The sequence below is a fragment of the Podarcis tiliguerta genome (assembly GCF_965153285.1).
Source record: "Podarcis tiliguerta genome assembly, chromosome: 13".
In the NCBI taxonomy this organism is placed as follows: Eukaryota; Metazoa; Chordata; class Lepidosauria; order Squamata; family Lacertidae; genus Podarcis; species Podarcis tiliguerta.
Window position 1 is genome coordinate 34,170,954 of NC_139546.1, and position 20,246 is coordinate 34,191,199.

Sequence of the window (20,246 nt, forward strand, 5' to 3'; positions counted from 1 at the left end):
GATGCTGCCTGGGGCTGATGGCAGCTGGAATCCAGTGTTGGGAGCAAGCAACAAATCACATCGAGTGAAGTCAACTATTATAAAAACAGTCTCTGCACTGCATTGCCAGGCCTAGTGAGCACAGCAACTCTCTTGCTCACTATAAAGCAGTTGTGGAGTCTGATTGCCCCCTCCTCTCCAGGGCTTTCCCCAAGAAATCTGAGACTTTGCCTGCATGTCTGTCTCTGCTCCTCTCACTTCATGCCTCTCTGGGTTTTGGGAGACATGGGGGCAGCGGAAGCGGGTGGGTTGCAGCGGGTGGGAGACATCTGTGACTTCACCAGCCAGGCTCCTCTTGGCTGCCCTCTTCCCCTGCTTCCGCTTCTGCCTCTGATTCTGGTCTCCTCTCTGCCACAAACTTTCCCAGCTCGCTAAGCCCTGTTGCCCCTTTAGCTTCCGACACCTCCTCTTCCCCTTCTTCTCTCTTTGGCTGCTCATTGTCTGAGCCTTCTTTCCTGGGTGGTCCCCCAGCTGGTTCCTTCCACCATTCCAACCAGTCCATGACATCCAACAACGCCTAGTGGGCCACCCTTGCTTTAGTGGGCACTGTGGCCAAGCCTGCTTTGCAGAGCGTCTTTGTGTCCCTGTGAACTGCATGGGAATTTCCACACTGAGCTGCATTACTAGGCTTGTATGGCAGACGTGTGCTCTGCAGAAAATAGATACAGCTTTTAATGTACCGTGTAGACAGGGCTTTTGATTCATGTTAGGTGCCAACTTATCTTCCCCAAGGGCTCTTTTGTCTTCCTTTAATGTTGGATTTAGGGACGCGGGTGGCGCTGTGGGTTAAACCACAAGTTGGCACTTGCCGATCAGAAGGTCGGCGGTTCGAATCCCCACGACAAGGTGAGCTCCCGTTGCTCGGTCCCTGCTCCTGCCAACCTAGCAGTTCGAAAGCACATCAAAGTGCAAGTAGATAAATAGGTACCGCTCCAGCAGGGAGGTAAACAGCGTTTCCATGCGCTGCTCTGGTTCGCCAGAAGTGGCTTAGTCATGCTGGCCACATGACCCAGAAGCTGTACGCCGGCTCCCTCAGCCATTAAAGCGAGATGAGCACCGCAACCCCAGAGTCGGCCACGACTGGACCTAATGGTCAGGGGTCCCTTTACCTTTAATATTGGATTTATTTATTTATTTGTTCGTTTAATAAATTTCTATCCCAACTCCAAGGAGTTCGAGGTAATGTACATAGTTTTAGTCTCCATTCTATCCTAACCCCGTGGTGGGGATTCGAACCACTGACCTTCTGATCAGCAAGCCCAAGAGGCTCAGTGGTTTAGACCACAGCGCCACCCGCATCCCAATCCTTACAACAACCTTGCGAGGTAGGTTAGGCCGAGAGTGAGTGACCCGAGGTCACCACCATAAAGCCATCCATTGCAGGAAGAATTCTTGCTCTGTCAGAATTAACCTGGCAAGGGCCCTGGCAAGGGCACCAGTGTGTGTGTGTGTGTGTGTGTGTGTGTTGTGTGTCTTCCCTTCACTGTTTTATTTTCTTCCCCACCCTGCTGCCACACAGCAGCCTTTGCCAAATAGGGGAGAGGGAAAGGGGTGATGATCTAGCACCGGAGAAATATCCGAGAACCTGCCCCCCTCCATACTGTCCTCTGCTGACACTGCTTCCACTGTGAATATATTTGCATCTTATTAGCACTGAACCACACACACACACACAGAACAGCTCTCACTGTGGGGGATTTTCTCTTCCCCCGCCGCGATATCTGTTAATTGCCGCTTGGCAGAGAGCGTGTCGTGGGATCTTTGCAAAGAGCAAAAAACTGGCTTGGGTCAAGGGGCTGCCGCTTTCTACTTAAGGGAAATAGGATTGATCTGCTCAGGCCGCTTGCCTCTTTCTCCCCCTCTCCGAGAAGCGATTTCGTGGGAAAGAGCAAAGGAAGAGCGGGACCATCTGTTGCATTTGTGCTCTAAGTTGGGGAAGACAGCGGGTACTCCTCCCCAGTTTGTGCTTTAATGGAGACAGGAGACTAACGCCACATTCACACCTTGCCCAGCATGAGTTGCTGGAAGAAGAAGAACAAAACACTCTTTCCCCCCTCGAGGGCTTGCAGCTCCTCCTCCTGATACGCCACCCATCTATTTCCCCTGCTCCTCTCTCCCCCCTGCCCCCAACCTGCCGTGGGGGTGCTGGTTCCTCTCCCCTGCCTTACAGGGTTGGCAAGCTGCAGGTTCCTGGGCCCAATCCAGCCCCCTGGGGCGTATTCTTTGCCCTCCTCCCTCCATCCCTCCCTTTGGCCAGCTATGGCCCTATTAACGCCATACATTTAAAGCACTATGATGCCACTTTAAACAGCCGTGGCTTCCCTCAAAGGATTCTGGGAGCTGTAGTTTGTTGTGAGTTCTGAGAATTGTTAGGAGACCACCCCTCCCCATTCCCCTCCCCTAGTCCCCCTCCCCTGTGAAGAGGGCTTGATAGTTAAAGCACTGTGGCAATTGTAGGTCTGGGAGGTGACTAGCGGCCTCTTAGCAACTCTCAGCACAATTCCCAGGATTCTTAGCTATGATATTGCTTTAAATTTATAAATTTATGATCATATGGGGACTTCTGGCAAGGAAAAATGGCGGGCGCCATGGCAGCGAGCTGCTCCTGAAGCCAGCCAGAGCCAGCTGCACTACCAGGCTGGCTCTGGGCTACCGAGGCTGCCGCTACCACATTTCCCGGGGACAGATTTGCAAGTCCGGGAACTGTCCCTGGGAACCGGGGACATCTGGTAACTCTAACATAAAGTAGATTAGACTGAAGAGTGAGTGACTGGCCCAAGATCACCCAGTGAGCCTTATAGCTGAGTAGGGATTTGAACCCCAGCTTCCCAGGGTTTTAGTCTGACACTCTAACCACTATACAGCACTGCCTCTTCTCATAAGGGCTTTTTCCAAGCATGTTAAAGAGGAAAGAACCACACTGGAGATTGTGTGCTTTATCCTTCTGGCTGCTTATCAGTTGCAAAGGCATTGCCTCCCTAAGCTGGGGGAAGCAAATATATATTGTGCAAATATTCACTTCTAAAAACTCTTTGACTTCCTGGTTTCACTTGGCTACTACTTATATCCCCTCCTTGAATTAGTCACATGGGTGATCCCACCCAATCAGGTATGATGTAGCAGCAGGGACGCAAACCTCACTGACTTTCCAGATACCACTGGGACGCAACTCCCATCATTCTCGACCCACTGGCCATGCTGGCTGGAGCGGAGGCGAGTTGGAGTCAAGCAACATCCAGCTGAAGTGAACAGGCTGGTGTCATATGTTGGATGGGATGGCATAATTGACCACTGTCCAGTATAATGTGGATCCACATGATTAACCAACTTTGGGCAAATGAAGGCAATTGAGAGAGAGAAAGTGAAGGTATTTTAAACAATTGAGCACTTTCACAAATCCTCCAAGGCCTTTTGCAGGAGCAGGGGCGTGGGGGTGGGACTAAAACCCTGAGATATCCATTTCAGCGTCTAGCAGGTTGTTACACTGCCGGGACAGCGTATCTGGGGGAGTTAGTTCTTGTGGAAGGAATTCTAGCATTGCCAAAAACAAACTGCTTAAATATTCTCCGCTCATCGACACCCCTGCCCCCTCCTCCCCCCGCCCCCAAAAGACAGCAGGGTACTGTCAATTTGCTCAAGTACATCTCTGCCTGTACTTCATGCAGCCAGTGGTTCATCTCTGGCATTTCCTCTCCCATAGAGTTCACGCTGCTTGCACCACCTTCCACCATCCTCTATCCTCCTGTCCTGCTTGGAGAGCAGCAGGGAAGCTGCGTTAAGGACCATGCTGGGCTCAGGACACAGATTAGTGGAGCCTTCTGTCTCCCAAAGGCCCTGGGGATCTCCCAAATGTTGCTGCATGGTTGAAACAGCTGTCTTCTTGTACCCTGGACACTTTCTTTAATTTCAAAGAGACAGAGGTTTGAGGCTGCAGTCCTATATACCCACTTCCCTGGGAACAAGCCCTGTTGAAGCTGGTGGGGTTTACCCCAAAGTCAACATGCATAGGATTGCGCAGTTAGTGCAAGGGTTGTAGGATCTTTGGCCCTCCAGATGTGGGTGAACTACAACTCCCATCAGCCTCTGTGAGCATGGCCAATGGCCAGGGATGGTGGGAATTATCTCACAGTAGCAGAGGTGGATTTAGGGCAGGGCAATTTGTTCCATCGCACTGGGTGCCAAGCCCAGGGGGCACCACAGGGTGGCTCAACTCTGACCTCGCGAATTGAGCAGAATGGAAGGTGGGATGCTGGGAGGGGGATTTTGGCCCCTGAAATTCGAAAGACCAAAGTCCGCCCCTGACAGCAGTGTATGGAGGACGAAAGACTAAGTTAGGCATCATTTCTTCTTCTTCCGGAGAATCCAGGAGTCCCTAGATTCCCACCCAGACATCTTCAAGGGGAGGGACCATAAGAACTTAGTGGTAGTCTAGCTTCACATGCAGGAAATCCGAGGTTCGGTCTCGTGTCTTTCCAGTAAAAAGGGTCAAGGATCAGGTGATGGGAAAGACAACGGCCGATCTCGAAGAGTGTGTCTGGTTCTGTCACATCGCATGTGGAGCTTCTGCGGGGCTGCAACTATGATGTCCAATGGAAGTTGAGAGGCGGGGGCACACGCTGAATTTTGGTGTTGCAAAGGATGCCACTGAAATTTGAGACTCCAAGGTCCACCACTGAGAAAGGCCTTGGCTTGAGACTCTGGATGAACTAGAAAACACTGGGCAAATTGGAGGAACTGCCTTTGAGTTTTAACTGTTTTTAATTATCTCATGTGTAAATTGTCTTAGGCGCTAGTTTTGTAATCAATTGTAATAATAGTAATAATAATAAATAACAATACTATCCTGATGTGGTGTAAGATAGCTTCCTTTGCACCCAGAAAGCAGGAGTGGGGAACCTCAGGCCTAGAAGGCTGGATGTGGCTCTCCAGACCTTTCTATATGGCCCTTAGAACGTTCCATTCCTCAGGCCACACTGTTTCATGGCCCAGCTGCACAACCCAATTCTGTTTACCTGGTTGGAATGTGTCCTTGAACTCATGATAATGCCTCTTGGGTTGCCTGGAGGAGCATGTGTCAAAACTAGCCTACCGTACAAAGATAAAAATTTACATTCCTTGCTCCACCCATGTTTGGCTCCACCCACCCATGTCATGTGACCTCAAAAGTTGCCCGGAAGGGAATGTGACCCTCTGGCTGGAAAAAAAGGCTTCCCACCCCTGCTATCAGGCTCTTTGGTCTTGAATGTGGTTATGGACCTTCACTGCAGAGACTGAAAGGAACATCCTGGCCAGACCACAAACCTGGCTGGGTTTGCGTTGCGGTTTTATTCTCTCCCAGCACACAGCAAGCCTTGTGGTATTGCAAGTGGGGAGAGGTGATGGGGGAGCAGCAGACAGCCAGAGTGGATGGGAAGAGCCATAGCTCAGTGGTAGAGCATCTGCTTTGCATCCAGGAGGTCCCAGGTTCAAACCCCACCATCTCCAGGTAAGCCTGAGAGACACCCTGGGAATTCACTGCTGGCCAGACTGTACTGAGCTAGATGGACCAGACGCCTGAGTCAGTATAAAGCAGTTCCCTGTGTTACCATGACTTGCTGTAAGGAAGCTGCCTGTCTTCAACTCATCTCCCCTTTGCCCTCAGCGCTACTGGCTCCTTCCCGTACATCAGCCCTTTCTTCATCCCGACACACAGCGCCATCTGGGTCCCGCTGGGTCCCCCCTCCCTCCCTCCTTCCCTTCCAGAGTCACACTCCTCATCCAGAGCAGCCAACTCCCCGGCCGTCTGTGACTCAGCTGACAGCTGGCCTATCCCCAGAGCCTAGTGGAGGCTGAGAGATGAGCCAGCCTCAGACAATCCTGACATCTTCTTGCCTCTGCCTGTTTGCGGGGCCCAGGGCCGGATTTACATATAAGCTAAACAAGCTATAGTTTAGGGTCCCACTCTCTTGGGGGCCCCCAAAAAAAACTAAAGGAGAAAAACAGACTGGGTGTACATTTCCAAAATATAAGATAAAAAAAATAAAATAAAACCTACATACAGCAACAGTGTTTTGCATTGTGTAGGCTCCTATGATGTAAATAATGGGCCCTGCCTGCTTGCCTGCTCCCTAAAATATCACTGGTTTGCTCATTTCTATATATAGGGTGCCTACATTCTGCATGGCCTGGTTGCATGACAACATGTGCAAATGGCTTTAGATACCTATTAGGTCCATACATGCCATATAGCATATATTCAACACACACAAAAGCGACAATTTGTTGTTGACAAAGGACAGCTGGACATATAAAGGGCCCCATTACCTCCAGTAGCTTAGGGTCTCATCAAACCTAAATCCGGCCCTGGTGGGGCCCTCCAAGTCCGAAACAGAAGCCCCCGTCTCTCATGAGGGAGGGTTGAAGGATGATTGGCCGGGCTTCCTTGAAGCCCTGGTTTGCAAAAGTGTAAGCTGCAATCCTTAGTGAAAGGGAGACCCAAGTGCCACAGTGGGACTTGCGCAGACACCATTTAAAGTAGATTTAAAGCACATGGCAAAAAAGAATCCTGTAGAATACTGTAGTTTTTAAGGATGCTAGGAATTGTAGTTCTTTGGGGGAATGTGCTTTAAATGTATGGCATGTACACATGCAGAGGATCAGAGTGCTAGCCTCAGGACTACACTTGTCAACTGATTTAAAGAGTTATTTTTAAATCATTGCTATGTCCGGCTGTTTCTGACAGAGTATACCTTTATATATTCTGCCACGTTTCCAATGATTTCATCAAAAGGGCATTTTTGTGTGTGTGTCTGAGTCTCTCTCTCTCTCTCTCTCTCTGTGTGTGTGTGTGTGGAGGGGGCTTGGCACCTGCTGGAGATACTTGAGAACTTGCATATTCAGCAAAGAAAAGCTCCCCACTCATTGGCTGAGTCCTCAAAGCTGTCCATTTCGATTCTCTCTGCTTCTCATTATTCCCAATCTCAAAGTCAGTTCTCCACATTTCTTCAATTTGCAGGTTTTAGTTAAACTAATACTCATGAAAAGTCACCAGTATTTTAGTGCGAACTTCTCCTAATAAACACTTTCTTTTTTGTATACAGTTTTGAATAATGTGCACATATTTGCAAGCAACTTCCCCTGGTGTGGTGCATTTTAATGTTACTTTCATTCGCATACACATTTATATGCACACTTTACAAGAGCATATGAATTTCTGTACACATCACTTGGCTGGAGAACTACGACAGTGTGGATTCTGAAGGATGGTTGTATTGCTCCTTATGAGGACGTGGGTACAAGCCTCAGGCAGCCCAGGCACTTCCAGAGGAAGGAAACCCCTCTTCTAGACACAGGAGTGGGGCCAAGTTTTTCCCTTCCTGCCCCTGCAGCCAGGAGGGCCTGGCTTTACAGTACAGTGCAAACATAACTTTTATATGCACTAGGAAACCAATAAAATTGTGTGACTCGCTTTATTGCAATATTCACTCAGGTGGTCTGGAACCAAACCCACAATATATCTGAGGTATGCCTGTACTGTTTTATATATTTTTTGTAAAATGCTTTGAAGCATTTGTTGTTGTTACAACCAAGCGGTGTATAAATTTTATGAAAGAAAATGGACTAAACTGCCAATATAGCTTTATGCAGAGTCAAACCACTGGTCCATCTAGCTCAGTTCTGCTTACACTGACTGGCAGAGGCTCTCCAGGGTTTCAAATGGGGAATGTTCCCAGCCTTACGTGGAGATGCTAAGGAATGAACCCGGGACCTTCTGCATGCAAAGCAGACGCTCTACGCCTGCGCTAGGATCCTTCTCTCAAGGCTGCTCCTGCTCCTTCTTGCTCTTGTCACTGCAGCCCTACTAAAACCTTGCAAGCAACAGAAGAGAAGCCAGGGTCCCTGGGCAGTAGGTCAGCAGCTGTGGGTCACCTGCTGGGGTGAGGAGCCTCAGCAGGTGCCCAAGGATGCCAGTGCTGGATGCCATCCCTGCAGGTGTATCTGATTAGCAGCAGTTGGTCTGGCAACCAGGTTTTCTGAGAGAGAAGTTCCTGAGCCGACAAACCAGAGGGAAACAAGAACCTTTGCAGGCTGAATTCTTGACATTTTGCTGCGTCAAGTCCTCCTTTCCTCCCCCTGCTGCTTCCTGTGCTTGGCCTAGGTCCACCCTCCACCGCCTCCCGCAATCAGAATTATGAACAAACCTCATTAGGAAGTCCTTGAGAGCACACACTTTTTAGCTGCTTTGTGCATGGCAAGGTGGGATGGGGAGGACATTCAGGGTGGGGTGTGTGTGTTTGAGGACTCTTGCTTCCCAGCAACCCCCATCCCTGCTCCTTAATCCCCCCTCCCGGCTCATGAAGAACTCAGAAAATACCTCTCCCCCTCTTTTTCCTACCTGGACTGACATGTCACAATGCCCGGATTGTCAGCGCCTTTGCTCTAAAACTCTAGTTCCTGCTTGCTTTGCTGGTGTGGTGGGACAATTGCAAAGGGGGGGGGGTTTCGATTTTACAAAACCTGTGGACCCCAGGGATGCAGGCAAAGGAAAATCCCTCTTGTAAGGTTGGCTTTCGTGATGCGTTTAAGGGAGAAGGTCTAGAAATAAGCACTAAAATGTGTGGATTTTCCTGGGATATTTATCCACATAATAAATTTCTAATTTGATACCCAATTAACCAGGGAGCAGGCTTTCTGAACTCCTATCTTGTGCTACTATTATATTCACTATACTATAGGCTCTATATAAACTCCAAAACCTGAATTCTATACAGTGTGGCTGGGGGGTGGGTAGGTTGTGTGTGCATAGGTGCATTATTACACTAATGTAATAATATGCAGGATGTATAATTTGTGTAAAAGTGTGTGTGTAATTCAAAAAGGCAATTCTTAGGTTTTTTATATAATGGTATATGAAGTTCTTTTTTATAATTCCCTTGAAAATATGCACATACATATTTAAAAAGTCATTTTTCACTGAACTCTTTTATTTTATTAAGAAGAATGCCCCCTCGTCATCATTGAACTAGTCAACTTAGTTCTAACCCCCTGCCATGAAGCTGGCTGAGGGGGCCTTATACCACTTGTTATCTCTATGTGGGGTGACATAGCTGTAGCTCTCCAGGGGTTGGACTACAACTTCCATCAGCCCTAGCCAGCATGGCCATTCATCAGGGGTAATGGGAACTGGAAGGACCACAGGTTCGCCATAGGTTCTCTTGGTGGGCTACTTTGGGAATTAAACTCCATTGTATCCCATGCTGAGCTCCTTGGTGGAAGAGAAGGCTAAACATGTGATCCATCACTCATTCAACCAATCAATAAAATATGCATCTGCCTAACCCAAAAAACAAACAAACAAAAAAGCCCTCATCAGCTTCTGCTGATGTCAGTGAGGACAAAAGGGAGCCACACAAGCACACTTCTCTCTATGGCACAAAAGGAAAGTATTACTCAGGTGAAACACATCCATCCCATATTGCAATGCCCAGAATGTGGAGGACAGAACTCCTGAACCTTTAATACAGGATTTTGCTGCAGAGACAATGTTCAGCAGATGTCGTTTGTCATGCAAGCTCCACCTGCTAATATGCTCTCAATTAAAGTCTATGAGCCCTTTTCTGTTTTGCAGTTGGCCACTGTGTTTTTTACACAGTGGCCACACGTTGTATAATGTATTGTGAACACACAAACCAGGGAGTGTTGGGCTGTTCTCTCTCTCTCTCTCTCTCTCTCTCCCTCCCTCTCTCAGAAGCAACCCCATAAGTGCATGCCAACTGGAAGCCCATGTCACAAGGGGTTGGCCATGCCATTTCCCCCGGAAAGATCCTGTGAATGGGTTGCTTCGTGCCCTTACTACTCATGAAATCATCATGTGCTCACAACAGGAGTACATTGAGAATATCCCTGCTGAATCAGGATAAAGACCCATCTAGTCCAGCATCCTGCCAGCCTGATACCTGTGAGAAACCCACAAGCAGGACACCTGAGCACAAGAGTCCTCTCCCATCCCATTCTAGCAAACGTAGGGCTACCATACGTCTTACTTTTCCCGGACATTACTGGAAGTTCAAAGGCGGAATTGATGTCCAGGAATTTCCAAAAAGTGCTTTGTCCTGGATCTTAGAGAAGTGAACCGAAAAATCATGGTTTCTTGGGTTTTGTTTTTTTAAAAAGCTCAGCAACTTTGTGTTTTGTCTTAGCTCAACAACTTTCGGGGTGTCCTGTTTTTTACTTTTTGAAATAGTGCAACCCTAAGCAAACGATACTTAGAAGCATCAGAGCTAGTAGCCACTGATATCCTTAATCTCCACGAATTTGTCTGATCCTCTTTCAAAGCCACCCAGCTTGGTGGCCGTCACTGCCTCTTTGCGGGAGCCAATTCCATCGTCTCCAGAGTCCAACACAATTCCTTAGAAACCCCGAGTACCAGCTTAAAATGTTGGGAGAGGCCCCGCGCGGAGATAGAGGAACGGTCGCCTTGCAGAAAAGCTATGGATCAGCAGCACCTCCCCGCCCCTCTTGTTACGCAACACACCCTGGAGCGCCCGAGTAATCGGGTGCTGCTGGGCTGTATCGTGGGAACGAGCGGAATCCATTCCCAGGTCTGCAGGTGTTCTACTGAGCAGTTTCTCAGGAGACCTCTCTCTCTCTCCCGCCCCCAACTGATCTCCCAGCCCCGGGCGCGTCTGAGGTCTCGGGAGGAGCAGCAGCATCTCTTTGCCTCCGCCAGCAAAGAGGCACCTCCGCGCCGCTGTCTGTTTGACCTGCTGGATCTGCAGTTGCTCCGCTCCCTAAGCCCTTCCCAGCTTCCTCCTGCCTCTGCTTAGTTAAGTACTTTTGAAAGATTAATGACGGAGCTGTTTGCCTGCCTTCCTCTTGGGACGCGCCCGGGACTTGCAGGGAACTCGCTCGCACACACGCTCTCCCGTTGCTCGCTCTGCTTTCTCCAGAGAGAGACGCAAAGCCCTCGTTCGTATTTATTGTGTCATTATTATTATTTTTCCTGCAGACGTCCGTCCGTCCTCATTAGAGTGCATTTCTCTTCCCAGCCCTAAAAATAAGAACGGGTCGATACATTTGTCCTCCTCCTCCTCCTCTCTCTTTTCCTAGTTTCCGTTCTTTCTTTTATTCTTTTTCTTTCGTGCGTTCTTTCGCTTCCTTTCCTCCTCTCGACCTCTGCTTTCCTCCCAATAAAGCTCTCTGTCCGCGCACTCTTTATCTGTCCGCCTATCCATCCCCCACACCTCTCTAATCTCTTATCTAGATCCCCCCCCTCCCTCTCTCACACACACACTCGCTCGCTCACACTCACACACGCGTAGATTGAGTCCCTTAATCCCGCGCCGGAGTCCTGCGCTCTCCGCGCGCGTCGCTGTCCGCGGTGCTGAAATCCCCTCTCCGGGCGCCGCCCAGTTCTCTGGGACGCTCAAAGTTCTCCGCCGGCCCGGAGCAGCGCCGCGCCTCCCCTCGCAGACCCTCTCGGGGCCGGGAGCGAGAGGCGGACCCGAGCCAGGCTGGTGGAAATCTTGCCTGCGGGGAGGGAGCAGTGGTCTAGGTGTGCGTGTGAAAGAGAGAGAGATCGGATGCCTCTGCAGCGTCCCACGCAGGGCACGGGCATTAGTGCATGTGGGCAAACGCTTCCCCAATGACGCTTCAAGCCCGTGTCGGTGGCGGAACGGGCACGGGGCCAGGCAGGCAGAGCCGGTGATGGTTGCATCCCCACGCACCGTTCCTCAAGTTGAGATCGTGGTGCCATAAGAGAGAGGGGGGGGGTAAAAGAAAAGGATTTGCGCTGCAGGAAGAGGGAGGAAGAGGAAGAGGGGGAAAGAAGAGAGAGAGAGAGAAGGAAGGAAGGAGAAGAGAGGACAGAGAACGAGAGAAGGAAAGAAGAAAGGGGAAACGGACAAATAAAGAGATCCTATTATCTATCCATCGACCGCACCAGCAGTGACCTCGCGCCCTCCCCAAAGAAGCCTCCGCGATGTTTTGGTGGAGTCTTTAATTTATTTTTAACCTCCGTGTCGCCAAAGGTGATACTGGGACATAGCCCAGGGGGACCCTGCCTCTTTCTCTTAGCAGAAGAAGCCAGAAGCCATGGAGATTCGGACAGAAGAATTAAGGAAGTTCGCTGGGAGGACCTTAGGGCAGTTAAACAGGTAAGGTTTGGAGTGTGTGTGTGTCTGTGAACAAGATTTTCAACGTTGGAAGGAAGTTTAATGCAATGTTGGGAAGACGAGGTGGAGGAGCGCTGGTTCAAAGCTCCAGTTTAGCTTTACCCACAAACAATATTCTGTGTATTTCTACTTCTTGAGCTTATTATAACAAATGTCCTTGGGTGTGTGTGTGTGTGGAGTGCCAATGGTTCAGATCTGAAGTGGGAATGCTCACTCCTTGTACACTCACAGCCCCATATGCAGACCCAGATGCTCACATCCCTGTGCGCACGTAGGCTCACAAGTGTGCCCTTGCATTTGCACTAACGCAGCCTATTGCAGCAACCCCTTGTGCTCCCTCTCTGTCACCACGGCTCCCTCGTCCCAGCAATATGATCTAGTGCAAATTCTCTTGTTTGCGGTCAGGATAGGAAGTGTGGCATAATGGCTAGAGTGCTGCGATTAGCCCGTGGAGAGGCTTAGGCTCCCAACCCCCACTCAGCCAGGAGGCTTGCTGGGTAACCTCAGGCCAATGGCCACCTCTCAGGTCAAACCTACTTTGCGGGACTGTTGTGAGGATAACATGGGGGGTGAAGAGAATATGTCACATACAGTCTTGAGGGTCACACCCTATTGTCACAGGCCCACTTTCCAGCTGCAGACACACCATATGTTTAAAGTGCAGTTCTCTCTCTCCCCCTCCCCATAAATCCTGGGAACTGTAGCATGTTAAGGGTCCTAGGAATTGTAGCTCCACAAGGAGTAAACTTCAGGATTCTTTGGGTGGGGCAAGTGTGTTTTAAGTGTGCTTTGAATGTATGGTGTGTGCGCAGCCTTATTATCTTTTCTGACACTCTTCCACAAGCTCTCTCCCTCAACATATCTCTTCCTTTTCCTCACAACTTTTGTCCTGCACGTACATCATCTCCACCGCAGCCCTAGTCACCCCTCCCTCTCCACCAATCCACCTTCCATCCAGTTTATTTTTAAAACTCTCTTCCCTTGCTTTTAGCCAGATGGAGTCTCTCTCTCTCTCTCTCTCTCTCTCTCTCTCTCTCTCTCTCTCTCTCTCTGCTGCAAACCTGGGCATTTGGGTGTCTTTTGCATCATCCTGTTCTGCTTGTTTGTTTGAACCACATGTGCAAAACAAATTTTTGTTGTTATTGCTTTGGCCTTACCAATTGCATTAAAAAAAAAACAACCCTTCTCTCCTCCCTCCCTGGCACTTTTGGCTTTACCATGTCACCACTTAACACTTAACTCTTACTAACCTTTGCATGTTGGGTCATCAGGAAAGCAGGGAGTGGTGGTGGGGGGTGGAGAAAGAGGTGAATGCAATAAAAACAAGAGGAGGGAAACAATCTTCTATTTTTAACCTTCATCCATTCATCTGTCCACCCCCCCTCCCGTGCGGTAATCTCCCCCGCCAACCCCACAACGCACACAACTCCCCAATGTATCTAGGTTTATTTATTTATTTTGCCGGGCTGAATGCTCCGTGTTCTTTTTCCCCTTGATTAAATTTGATCTCTCCTCCACCAGCACAGGGGAAATAAAAGAGAGGAGAGGAGAGGAGCCCCTGAATGGGCTTAAAAACAGTCAGATCGGAGGTGGGCGGGAGAGAGCAGTGGCGATTATGAATGTATCAAACCCATATTATCTCCTTAAGCCTACCGGGGGTTGAGTTCGGAGAGGTTGCCCGTTTCTCTAGGGTGGGGAAATGGAGCTGGTGGAAAGGAGAGCAAGCGAGGAATCCTGCAGGAGTTGAGCAAGATGAGCTGTGGATCCTCAAGGCTCACCCACCATAGCTCAACACAACCCTAATTTAGGGATCATAGGGTCTAGATACTTGGCACAGGCCCAACTGAAGAAGCAAACTTTTCAACAAGGAAGGGGCAACGGGGCTTGCCATTTCACCAACTCTCCTCCTCCTCCTCCTCCTCCTCCTCCTCCCAGGTTTCTGTCAAACCAAAGCTCTCCAGGTCTCAGAGAGGTCACACAAGGTCCTGATTGATGCAGCTAGAGGATGGTTGCTTTCTTAAAAAAAAAAAAAAAGTTAAGCCAAGCAGGGGAAATAATAATAAATTAAAATTCCCAGCCCACCTTGGATACGGGAGCGAAGGTTGGCGGCCATAGCAAAATTGCTTTACATAACTGGCATGAGTTCCAGTTCGAAATATGCACCGTCACAGCAGAACTTCATAAAATATTCACCAGAGTTATAAGTGGCTACGCGGAGATCTCTCTTGCCTCTCTCTCCCTATATATAAATATATTTACTCACATATATTCTGTGGCTCTTGACGTGCTTGGCTGAGATGGATAACTGTGCAGATGCAATGGAACGTCCTTCCCCCAAATGTGGATGCCTGGGGACATCAGAAGCATTGATAAAGCATGTTTCTAATAGGGGAATTCTATAACTAGGCTTGCCATATTTTTTAGGAAAACCCCAAAGTTGTTCAATTGACTTGCCTAAGATCCAAAGGTTTCTAGACCTTATGGCAGCAGAGATGAATTTGGAATCAGCCTTAATTATGCAAAATATATTCTAAAGGCTTTATTTTTCACAATCCATTTGGGTGGCAGAATCTGCCTTTTCATCCTGCAGAATTTGGATTGCATTTGGATGTTTTTAAGGGCTGGGTAGGTCCCTGCACATCAGGGGTGTGAAACTCTTTTCCGCTTCAGGGCCACATTCTCTTCTGGGCAACCTTCCAAGGGCCAGATGGTGGGCGGGACCAGAGAGAGATGTGGGGGGAGCCACACATGCAAATATTGCCTTTGCACAGTAGGCCAGTTTCTACACGCGCTCACGTGACCCTGCCTGCCCTCCGTCTAGACAAGCAAGAGGCATGATCAGAATTCAGGGGCACATTCCAACCAGGCAAAAACTCTTGGGGTGTGATGCTTGGCCAGCGAGACAGTGAGGACTCGAGAGAACCCAGAGAGCCAGATAGAAAAGCCAGGAGGGCCACATTTGGCCCCTGGCTATGAGGTTCTCCACCCACACTGTATATAATCCCTTTATAAAATGTCTGTTACAAAGGCAGTGTCTAGGATGGGGGTCACAAGGACCCACTGCAATGGTGCTTCCAGTGCTGAGGGTTTTTAGACCTGCCCATTCCTTGTTCTCCTACTGACAGCTAAAACCACTTTCCATGCCTCATCAAGTACAGTACTGCCATCTTCCGCCATGCCAATTTCCCCTCACTTTTTTGCAGGGCAAAGAGCGGGAATTCTGGATTTAAATCGCTGGTGTAGAAGTGCCCTTAGTCAGAAACAGCTACCCACAGAATTAGGCTGGATGTTTTATAGTCCTCTAAGCAGACTGATTTACATAGAATTGAGCCTGGTGCAGAATTAAGCCAAACATTATCCTAAATTTCAACTCAAATTTGGGCTGATGGAAGGGGAGGAGGGCAATTAGCCCTCCCTCCATCAATTTAAGGGTGGGGTTAGGTGGGTTTTTATTTCATTTGTTGAAGAAAATTATATACTACTTGGTTGTAAAAAAGAAACAACCCTCTAGATGATTTACAGCAATAGAAAATAAAACATTGAAAGCTGGTGTTAAAACAAGTATTGAAATATTTCAAAAGGTGATAAAAATCAACGGTACAGTAGCTTAAAAAAGAATATGAAAACAGTTCAGCGTTCTACAGGCTTGCCCAAACAAAATTGTTTTTAAGCAGCTGCTGAAAAGAGCACAGTGAAGTCACCAGCCCAATGTCAACACTGAGTTCCAAAGTGTAGTGGGGCCACACAAAATGTTCCCTTTCTTTCAGGCGTGAAGCAAGTATTAAGTAGCACTTATAGCAGTGCCAGGGACGCGGGTGGCGCTGTGGGTAAAAGCCTCAGTGCCTAGGGCTTGCCGATTGAAAGGTTGGCGGTTCGAATCCCCGCGGCGGGGTGCGCTCCCGTTGTTCGGTCCCAGCGCCTGCCAACCTAGCAGTTCGAAAGCACCTCCGGGTGCAAGTAGATAAATAGGGACCGCTTACTAGCGGGAAGGTAAACGGCGTTTCCGTGTGCGGCTCTGGCTCGCCAGAGCAGCTTTGTCACGCTGGCCACGTGACCCGGAAGTGTCTCCAGACAGCACTGGCCCCCGGCCTCTTGAGAGATGGGCGCACAACCCTAGAGTCTGTCAAGACTGGCCCGTACGGGCAGGGGTACCTTTACCTTATAGCAGTGCCAGTTCTGCAGATCAATGTGGTTTAGTGGGCCTGGTGTGGGGTGAAGTGATCCTGCAAGTAAACTGGTCCCAAAGTTGGGTGGAAATTTGTCACCAATGCCTTGTGGTTCCCCTTCCAAAATTTCTACGTTACTTGAGGGCGTAGGGTCAGCTTAAGGGGAGGTCCTTTTTTGAGGGGCAGAACGACACCTTCCACTGGTGACCATCATTCGTTCCTGGAAGCTCCCATCAGTGTCATTACAGAACATCATTCTGGGGACTTTGGGTGGGTGTTTAGGAAGTGACATCTGCCAACGGCCAGCAGCTGCTTGGAGAGCCTCTGGCTTTGGCTGTGACTTCCGCCTCATCCCGCCAAATCGTCCCAAGCCCCCTTCACTTTGCAGCCTGCAACTTGGGAGGCAGGTCTTTTGAGGACCAAGCCTATGAATGCTCACTTGAATCAGAAGTAAGTCCAAAAGGATGAAGTTCAGGTAGGACATTCCAAGATGAGCATCCAGACTCTAAGGGTGGCGGCAGCTCACTGGAAAGGATGGCTTAGGAACACATGACATTGTCAACCCTGGGAGTCTTTGAGAAATGGCCAGGCTAATATTTCAGCCGGATCACTTTAGATGGGTTTGATTCATGAGTCAGGAGGAGGAGTTGGATCAGAGGTGGCCAATGAGCCACGTGTGCCCCCAAAGCAACTTTATTTCACACACACACACACTACACTGCCCCTGGTAGCTCTACTAAATTTTAATCTAGGTGTGACGTCGGGTAATCTGCATTTCATCAGGGAGATGCAATGAGGCTGTCTGTGTATTTCATGCAAGTTTTATTGCATTGCTCTCTCGTGGGCTCTTAAAGGGAACTTTCAGGAAGCACATTCATTCTTCAGCACTGTTCCTTTCATTAATGATGACCTCATAATAACCAGGAATATGTGTCCTCTATATGCTGGTGCCTCCAGGACCTTCTCCCCTGCCCCCCGGAACCTGGGATTGGGATTTGGGGGCCATCTCTCAAGGCCCACACCCCGGCAGGGTCTCCCCAGCTCCTCTCCATGGCCCCGATCCTTTTGCCTGCTGTAGCTGTCTACTCACTTGCAAGCAGGGGCACGAGCAAGGCGAAAGCGTAGCAGCCTGCCTTTGCTTGCCTTCCCTGCTCCTTGTGGACAATGACGCCAATTGGGCTTACGGGAGAATAAATCAAACAGGCAGAGCTGATGGTGGCAAGGAGGTGGGATCATTTAGGAAAGCGGGGATCCCAAGCCCACCACACAGCTCTGAAGCAGACAGTGTGATCCTGCCTGCTTTAGGGGAAATAGATGGATTCTCCTCTAAAACGTGCATTTTGGGGTACTGACATGTATCTTCAAGCCAAGTATCAGCTGAATTCAAGAGGGAGGGGATAAACGCATTCTGATTGGGGTGGTAGAGTTTGCATTTAAAGGTGGACTTAATGGTTCTGCGCTTTCCAAAACAATACCAAAACAGAAATGCAGCCTGCCTTCAAAATTTGCTCTTAAAAAATAAAAAAAAACACACTATGCAGTTCTTCAGCCAAGTATTACGTTTTTCAAAAATGCATATAGCAGGGGAAAGTGTGTATAAAAATGCACATATTAGTGAAAATAACTATCAAAACACTTTGCAAAAATGTGTTTATTGCTGGGTGGAGGACAATCTTACAACCATGTGCATACTAGGAAAAATTAAGCCAAAAATTATCATTAATTTTTATAAGGACTGATTAAACACACACACACAAACTGTTTCAGAAATGTGCAGAACCGGATTTAGGACTGGGGAGAAAAAGAGAGAAAATGAAATGCACCAATTTGCCCATCCCTAATTCTTATCAAAGTCACTAGTCTGGGAAGTGCAGTTCAAGTGTGTTATCTTTAAAAAATGCAGACTCAAAGAAATCCCTGCTGGGCAGATGGACTTTGGTGTGAGTGACCCAGACAGGCACAATTCCTGTGTTAAGGTTCATCCTGCACCAGCTACGTCTTCCTGACTAACAGCAAATCATTTCCCAAAGCTAAGGAGGCAGCAAGACAAATTTTGTGTGTGAAATGGGTGCCCCTAGACAGTCAAAGCTGCCCTGTCTTTGAATGCCAAGCGTGGGGGGTGAGAGGAGAAAGGGACGGATTCAAAAGCCTGAAGGTTGTTACAGCAGTTTTCGAGTGCAATTTCTGCTAACCTGATCCTCAGTGCACACAGTGGCAGAGGGGGAAAGGGGGACTTTTTCCATCACCTATAACATCACCTAAGCCTTTCCATTTCCTTACCCATTTGTTCATGAGGCAAGAGCGTTGGCCTGCGCCTGGAGACGTCCAAGTTCAAATCCTCGCTCAGCGCTGATTCTTAATGGGTTAACGCTCGGCCTCGTCTTTCTCTCAGCCCATCCTGTCGCCCAGGGCTGTGGCGAGGATAAAATGCTTAGTGGGGTCTTTGTATGCTACTCAGATCTCCTTGGAGGAAATAAATGAAATTAAAAATAATAAATCTGTTCTCCTGCGGCTCCCTTTACTTTCTCTTTACATATCTTCCCTAATCATAGTTTGATTCCAAAGCAGAGTCAGAAGCCATTGCTGGTTTTGGAGGCAAAAATGGTGAGTGGTAACCATGGTTTGCCAGATTTGGATGTCCCAGTAAACTGTGGTTCCCATGACCCAATAAGTGCAGGAAGAAACTGAAGCCTGTCTCTTATCCCCCCATTCAAGTCTTCAGCACTTTCCAGATATCTATCCCATTGTTTATTTCTGCACCATCATTGCTACACATCAAGGCCTGATTAAGACATGCATATATATATATATATATATATATATATGCAGGTTTTGGTGTCCTCGGGTGTCTTCCCGTGTAAAAGTTGGGGTGTCTAGGCGACGTTTCGACGAGGTCTCACTCGTCATCTTCAGGCTGGTGCTTTCGGCTTCTTGTTACTGGAACAGAGCAGGATCTCAGTGTTTGAGTTCCTATAAATACTGTTGAGGAGGTGTGGTGTATAGCCTCCAATGTTCTGGGCAGAGAGGAGGTTCCCAGGCTAGTGTGCCTTTTCTTCTTTTGTTCCTTAATTACTTGAGGGATATCTTGAGTGATTTCTTGAGTGATTTCCTGAATCCCACTTAGGTGGGTCATTAGGTGTGGATTAGTTGCTAAAGCCTTCGTGTCTTGAACTCTTGAACTTTGTGAAGAGTTTTTCTGAGAAGATGGCTGTACTGCACTTGGTTGTGCTCTGGCTTGGCTTCGTGTATAGGGGCGAGCTGTGGTTTTGTGGCCTGTGCCAGCCAGATCTGTGTAGGGATTGCAGGGGGGTGCAGCATCCGGAGGTGCCACCCTGGTTTGGCTACTGGATGGTGTCTGTAATTTATCTGTGGAGAGGGTCTGGGTTTGGGTCTGGTGTGGTTGATTGGTGATGGCGTTCTGTGTGCCTCTGGATCTGGTGTCAGATTTTGTGGGGAGGGCTAATTTCCAGATGTCTGGCAAGCGGGATGTGTCGTCACGCTTGTTCATGTTGTGAGGGTGTTTCTCTATCTCGATGGCTTCCATGATTATTCTCTTGTGGTGATGTTCCATGTTAAAGAGCAATTTGGAATCTGCAAAATTAATTTCGTGTCCTGTTTCTTTCATGTGTTGGAAAAGAGAGGAAGTTTTTTCTTCTTTTTTGACGGCATTCTTGTGTTCTGCGATCCGTGCATTTATTCGTCTGTTTGTTTGTCCAATGTACGTGGCTGGGCAGACTTTGCAGGGTATTTCATAGACCCCTTGGTTTTCCAACTGAATTGGGTATTTCATAGACCCCTTGGTTTTCCAACTCCGGATGCTGCACCCCCCTGCAATCCCTACACAGATCTGGCTGGCACAGGCCACAAAACCACAGCTCGCCCCTATACA

The 20,246-nt window shown here is 48.6% G+C and overlaps 1 protein-coding gene across 1 annotated transcript in view; it reads left to right on the plus strand.

The window, feature by feature from the left end:
* Positions 1-11,304: 11,304 nt before the first annotated feature.
* The window catches only part of SLC17A7 (solute carrier family 17 member 7), a 58,048-nt gene continuing 49,106 nt past the window's right edge, over positions 11,305-20,246 (plus strand). The window contains exon 1 of the mRNA XM_083411540.1: positions 11,305-12,173. Coding sequence (XP_083267666.1) covers positions 12,112-12,173 — 62 coding nt within the window. The 5' untranslated portion in view covers positions 11,305-12,111. The remainder of the gene's footprint in view (positions 12,174-20,246) is intronic.